This window comes from Strongylocentrotus purpuratus, unplaced genomic scaffold, assembly GCF_000002235.5.
Source record: "Strongylocentrotus purpuratus isolate Spur 01 unplaced genomic scaffold, Spur_5.0 spur5_contig_835, whole genome shotgun sequence".
NCBI classification, from domain to species: domain Eukaryota; kingdom Metazoa; phylum Echinodermata; class Echinoidea; order Camarodonta; family Strongylocentrotidae; genus Strongylocentrotus; species Strongylocentrotus purpuratus.
The window spans coordinates 368,288-375,457 of NW_022145541.1; the positions used below are offsets into that span (position 1 = coordinate 368,288).

Sequence of the window (7,170 nt, forward strand, 5' to 3'; positions counted from 1 at the left end):
GGAATATCAATCATGGAATTGCCTTGCATTGGAAGTGAAATAGCAGAAGGTACTATTGCAAGTGAAGGGCGAGCTGCTCGTGATGATGGAAGTCGTACAATTATCTGGTGTGTACCTCGCTCTGTTTCTACGGCTCTCACAAAGTGTCTTAGTTTCATTGAAGGCATCCAAGTGTGGTTAGAACCCTACACTTACTGCAGAATCACCCAAGTGAATATAAAGCAACAGCTAGACCTTGATGTACCGGCCGAATACGAAGGGAATGAAGAGATTTATAAACGAATGGCTGATCACCTTAAAGAGACCGGCAGGGGAACGCAACGACACAAGAGAACCTTTCGTAAGTTTTACATGTATGCGGCCAAGGCTCAAAATCCCCCCCCCCCCCCCACTCAGTGTTATTTAGGGTACGCATGTGCGTGTTCCCTCCTTTTAAAAAAACCCCTAAGTCCGGTGTGTCAATTTTGTGTACGAGCCGGACTTTGGTGCGTGAAAAGTACTACTTAACCGGACGTTTTGGTAACACGCATGCGGTCATTCCGACCCCGGAGTGGAGGGGGGGGGGGGGGGGCGGGAAGGCTGTGGGCGATACGCCCCCGTAAGCTTCGTAATCGCTTCCGTGAGATTACTCAAGGGGGCGATTGCAAAATTACAAATCGCCCCCGTGGAATTATAGAATAAAGATGATCTTTTCTGTTATAACTTTCACACAATATTGAGTTTCAACTTTCAAACCTTAAACCAATGAAATGGAACTATGGAAATTAGGTTAGCGTGCAGGATTTCTCGCTCTAATTTGTTGGTGTCTATAGAGGTTACCATACTGCAGGGGCGGATCCAGCCGGCGGCAGGGGAGGGGGCCCAATTGGTGAGAAAATATTTAGCGGCGACACAGCCGACCGATAATTCGCATAGTGGGGGGGGGGGGGGGGGGGGGTAGTGAGCACTAATTTATTTTTTTTTTGCTCCCGAAAATTTGAAAATCGTGCCGGCCGATAATTCGCTCAGCCCCCAGCCCCCCCCCCCTGGATCCACCACTTGTGTCCAACAATTTTTCACAAAATAACTAAAATTTCTATTGTGCAAAATGTATGTCTCCGGAGAGTCTTTGCATTTTAGAGTACCTAGATAATATGCTTTCCATAATACTCTCATTACCTTAGCCTGCTTATGCACTATTTGAATTCAATGGACTTGAATTTCTCTGTGCATAAACCCGTACAACTATAATTACTTTTACTTCATTTATCTCTAATCTTTTTTTTTTTTGAAGAGTACCTAAAAAGATTGTAAAACAAAGGTGTTTTTAGTATTATAATCATGAAGTTTTTATCGTTATGCACATAATCAAGAAACTAAGGTTACCTGTTTACGATTCTATTCCATATGGTGTTTTAATTATTATGATAATCAGAAAGGTTTGATTGCCGTGCACTAATCAAGAACCTAAGGTTCCCTGCTTACAATTCTACTATTCCAAACGGTGTGTGTATTGTAGCTTGTTTTATACATGTATGCTAAGGACTATAATCAATCCATCGGAGTGAACACATTAGTACATACAATCCATGATTGTGCAAATCGATATCTGGGGCAGGCAACGTTCGGTCAGATTTTAGCTTCATATTCAAACAACTTTTCGCGTAACTTTTTTAAGTTTTGTTAACAAAAAAAAACCTATAGACGCCCTGTATATATTTGAAATGTTGGTTTATTTTGCTTAGAGAATAAAAACAACTTGTTGCTGAGACATGTTGAAGAAAAATGGTCTAATGGAAAAAGTAATAGATTACACTTTTCTGCTATGCAGGGAGGGGAAGTCCACCCTGATATTAAGTTAGCATCATTAGAAGCAGAACAATAATTTGGGTTTTCTGTTGTACGCAGAAAAATCTAAATTTTGTATTCTTTCATCAATATTCGACTTTAAACGCATTTGTTTTAAAAACCCAGGCAGAAATTAAATTAGATCCTCTTTCACATTATGATACAATTTGAGTCAAATTTTACCATCAAACTTTTGGGGCTACCAACGCTTAAGAGGCTCTACACCAGTCGCGGATCCAGGATTTCTTAGGGGGGCCCAAATTTGAAATTATGCGAGCCAAATATCGGTACGTAATGGTGACCTGCATTGACGTAGTGGGGGGGGGGGGTGGTGCAGGGAGGAGCGATTTCCCCCTCCTTCCTCCGCAAAGCGCCGAAGCTTTGACGTTTCATTAAATTATTAGACAAAGAAGACGATTCGTTGTACCGTTCTCGAAAATAATCCTCGTCTGAATTCAGTTTACCCTCCCCCCTCCCGCGCGAAGCGCCGAAGCTTTTACATTTCATTAAATCATTAGAGAAAGAAACCGATTTGTGGTACCGTTGTCGACTCTTTTCCTCGTTTGAATTCAGTTTCCCCCTCCCGCGCAGAGCGCGGAAGCTTTTACGTTTCATTAGATCGTTAGAGAAAGAAGACGATTCGTATTACCATTCTCGACTCTTAATTCTTGAATGAATTCAGCCCCCCCCCATCCTGCGCGAAGCGCGGAAGCTTTGACGTTTTATTAAATTATTAGAGAAAGAAGACGATTCGTTATACCATTCTCGACTCTTAATTCTTGTCTAAATTCGGTCCCCCCCCCCTCCTGCGCGAAGCACGGAAGCTTTTACGTTTCATTAAATCATTAGAGGAAGAAGACGATTCGTATTACCATTCTCGACTCTTAATTCTTGTATGAATTCAGCCCCCATCCTGCGTGAAGCGCGGAAGCTTTGACGTTTTATTAAATTTTTAGAGAAAGAAGACGATTCGTTATACCATTCTCGACTCTTAATCCTTGTTTGAATTCAGTCCCCTCCCCCTCCTGCGCGAAGCGCGGAAGCTTTGACGTTTCATTAAAATTATTTAAGAAAGAAGACGTAATGGTACCTAATGGTGACCTGCATTGACGTAGTTGGTGGGGGGGGGGGGGGGTACAGGGAGGGGCGATTTCCCCCTCCCTCCTCCGCAAAGCGCCGAAGCTTTTACGTTTCATTTAATCACTAGAGAAAGAAACCGATACGTTGTACCGTTCTCGACTTTTAATCCTCTGAATTTCAAAAAAAAAAATTCTCTCCTCTCTTTTTTTTGGCCGGTGTTTTTTTTGGTGGGGGGGGGGGGGAGAGGCGCCCCCACCGCCCCATGGCTACACCTCTGCGGTCAGATAAGCATATTTTGACACCTTGTCCGCTCACGAAGACCCAGGGGATTAAGGCAATAAATTACGGTCAGACAAGCATTCAGGGGTTCGCCTTAGGGGCCCTGGTGGGGTCGAGGGTGCGAAAACCCTGGAATCTCAGGGGTTTTAGGCATTTGATTACGTTCAGATGAACATATTTTTATACCTTATTTGTGACACTGGCAGGACACTGATTGGTGTGAGGTCCAGCGGGCGGAGCCCCCAGAAGCTCAGGGGTTTTAGGCATTAACATTATAAGAATCCAGGGGTCCGCCTTAGGGCCCTAGGCGGGGTGCAGGGAGCAGATCCCCCGGAAGCTCAGGGGTTTTAGGCATTTGATTACAGTCAGATGAACATATTTTAATATTTTATTTGTGACACTTGCAGGACACTGATTGGCGTGGGGTCCAGCGGGCGGAGCCCCCAGAAGCTCAACTATTCTTTCTTTCTTGCTCTTTTTCTTTCTATTTTTCTTTAATATACTTTGTCAAAAATTGTGTGGGAGGGGGGGGGGGCACCTCAAGAAGCATATTTCTTGCCTGGCTGGCTAAATTTAGGAATTTGTCATTTTACAATAAACGCATAAAAATGTATAATTTACTAAAAAATGAGGAAAAATCTCGGAAAATTATGTCATTTAAGCATTATGTGTAAGCCACCGTAACGGTTATCGAATTAGAAATAAACCCCCTCCCCGATCAAGACGCCAGTGCCCCGCCCCCCCCCCCTGATTTATACTTTGCTGGCGGAAAAATCGCGACTGACCTTCCCTACCTTTTTTCTTTTTCTTTTTTTTCTCCCTTTCTCTCCACATTTGGAAAAATTACGTCGTCAGATATTTCGTTCAGTGGCTTGGGGGAGGAGGAACACTTTAAAAAAAAAAAAAAAAAAAATCTTTCCCCTTTTTTCCCCTTTTTTTTCCCTTCTTTTTTCGGGGGGGGGGGGGCCGGGCCCACATTCCCTGGATCCGCCACTGCCATATTGTAGACAAATGGGACGCTTTTTCTTTGCAAGATTGCGCTATATCTCCCATCTCCACAACTCTATGAGTATTACAGATACGGTACAAACAACGGAAGCTCGCAGTGCAGTGCGGCCGTCAGAAGTGGTTATGCACAGGCACGTAGCCAGAGTTTGATGTTTTTTTTTTTTTTTGGGGGGGGGGGGGGGGGGGGCACATACATGTAATCGATCGAGGTAAAAAAAAAGGTTCTAAAAAAAGTGCCTGGTTATACTCGCTGCGCCGGTAGTATACTGATGCATGTCCACGCTGCCGCCCCATATCTTCTGGAGCTAGAAAGAGGCGATCGCGCAAGGACCGAAACGTGGCGAAGTTTTTCGATGTGAAAATCGTGAATCTTCTGAAATGTGGTGATTCCAAAAGACAAGCAAATAATGAACCTTGACCAGTAAATCAACCGAAAGCTAACTTTAGTAAAATGAAACCAGTTGGCGAGGAGGCGACTGTACGGGCTTGGACAAAAAAAATTCGTACAGAGGGAGGAGATCTGACCATTAGCTGCATGCAGGCGCGTACGCAGGATTTTTTTCAAGGGGGGGGGGGGGGGGGGGGGGGGTTAACATTTTTAAATCGGGCCGAAAAATTTTGCAACAAATCAGCCAGCCGCTGAATAATCGGGGAAGGGGGGGGGGGGGGGAGTTAGAGGACATTTTTTTTTGGTCTCGAAATTTGAAAATTGACATTTTTCTCCGTTGGGGGGGGGGGGGGGGTAAAGTCAACTTTTTTAGGTCGGCCATTGGTATAATTTTTTTGGTATAATTTTTAAATACCTAAGGGGGGGGGGGTTTCCTGCAAAATACACACATAAAAAATACCAAAGGGGGGGGGGTTCAACCCCCAACCCCCCCCCCCCCTGCGTACGCGCCTGGCTGTATGTTATAACTTGTAAAGTTGTAAAAGGGAAATAATGCCGATAATGATGAAATAGCAAGCAGGAATTTAAGAGTATCATGGGTACCACCAAATTCAATGGAAATTTGTATTTAAAAAGAGCCCCAGTCAGTACTAAAAGAGCCCCCTGAGAAGCTCTTTTTTCTTTAGAGGACCCGAAGACAAATAATTAATTTGAGCCATGCCCCCGCGTACCCTAGCTCTCCCCCAAACGAATGTTGAAAAGAGCAGGGGAAAGAATAAAGAGAATATAGGATGGGAAAAATTGAGAGGACATTAAATTTCCTCTTCTACAACTTTTAAAGATTGTGATAACAAGGACCACATCAATATGGTTCCAAAATATTGAAATGTTTTCCTCTGTTACAGATTGATCAGTAATGATATGGTAAAATTATGTTTAATCTGTTGCAGGATTTAGGCCCTGTTTCATGAAACTTGTTATCAATAACACATTTCTATGTAACACATTTCCTCTACGCCAATCAAATGCCACGATTTCAGTAGCTTATAACAATTATTGTAACTTGTTATTGATAACAAGGTTTGTGAAACAGGGCCCTGATAGGCCATGCCCAGGCCCGACGAAAGACTGATTTTGATGATAGACAAGTAGTTTTAAACTTTTATTTCATGGCCCGTTTTTTTTCTTCTTCTTTTTAACAGTTATGCATCGATCGGTCGTTTTTTGGAGCAGTCAGTAAGCCGTCATGTCTTGGTGAAGGATATGTCTTTTGCTCTGTCACCCGAACAGTACAAGTTCCTCCCAAAAGGCTTCAAGCATATCTTCTTAATTCGACATCCTCTCAGAGTGTTTAATTCGCTTCGAAAATCAGTATTTGCCCAACACTCAGCCTTGGGGATGTTGAAAGGCGAATCCGCAGTTGAGGAAACGTTCGACGTAGGACGCGACTACCCGTTCCCAAACGCAGGAGGTGGATCAGTACATAAAGATGTTTATGAAATGTGGAAGTATGTCAAAGAAAATCTAGGTTCCGAATCCATCGTAGTCGACAGCGACGAGCTGTTGACGAATCCAGCCGAAATACTGCCGAAGATCTGCCGAGCGGCCGGGCTGCCTTACGACGAATCGCTCTTGAAGTGGGATGAGTCTTCCGAAGTAACGAAGAGTTGGATGGTTCCTTTTGAGGACCTCGTAGAGAATTTTGTGTACTTCTTCGGCAGAGCTATCAGAAGCAGCGAATTTCTGCCGGCAAGCAAGATGCCATCACGTGACGACGTTCGACCTGACGTCATTAGATATACCGATCAGGCTATGAAGTATTATGACGAAATGTATGAAGTTAGGATCAAGGTCTAAGTAACTTATCCGTCATATACCTTGTTATGAGTTGCTAGTTAGGACACCAGTATGTGTGAATCTACCGGTATATTAGCAGCCGTGGGACAGGGGCGCACAGTATTGGGATTTAATTATAATTATTTTGTTATTATATCAATTACCACTGTATAATTATAACCTACATTGTTTATTGCTATAAATTTATGATCACTCACGAAACTATACCACTTGTTAATTGACTTGTTTATATAATTGTTTTATTTAGTTTAAAATGAATCGGACTAATAATAAGAAAGTTATGGCAGTGTATGAGTATTTGAAACATGCGAATCTCAAATAGGCAATTTGGTTGACTGGATTGTGACGATGCCGCGGATAATAATTAACTCTCTCATTCGTGTTGCTGTTTTTTCTCCTACGCGGCTTTTCCCTTGGGGAGATATTCAAAATATATTGTGGATAATATATTATTAAGTGTTCTCTAAAAATAAATGACACTCTCGAGTCATATATTTTGAAAAATTGACGTTTATGATTTCATTTCGTATGTTGGAACAATTGGAAAGGTGCCCAGCGCTTCGTCATAGTGACTCTACCAATTCAGAAAATTTGAAGTGCCCATACGTTCAGTGATTACAGCTTACAAAACAAAATATTCATAACTTTCTTATTCTTTGTCTGATTTCGTTTAAAATCGTACCAGCCTGCCCCTCTGATTTGTCAGCTTTCTTTTAGAATAGTTTGCTATA

General features: G+C 42.7%; 1 protein-coding gene across 1 annotated transcript; it reads left to right on the plus strand.

The window, feature by feature from the left end:
* Positions 1-313: 313 nt before the first annotated feature.
* Positions 314-6,695, plus strand: LOC115918028. The gene is made up of 2 exons (XM_030984948.1): positions 314-340; positions 5,785-6,695. The coding sequence occupies exon 2, from the start codon at positions 5,846-5,848 to the stop codon at positions 6,437-6,439; it is 594 nt and encodes a 197-aa protein (XP_030840808.1). The 5' UTR covers positions 314-340; positions 5,785-5,845; the 3' UTR covers positions 6,440-6,695.
* The last annotated feature ends 475 nt before the right edge of the window (positions 6,696-7,170 follow it).

Excerpts from the sequence above, each read along its gene's own strand:
- LOC115918028 (XM_030984948.1), top strand. The coding sequence starts at position 5,846 with ATGTCTTTTGCTCTGTCACCCGAACAGTACAAGTTCCTCCCAAAAGGC.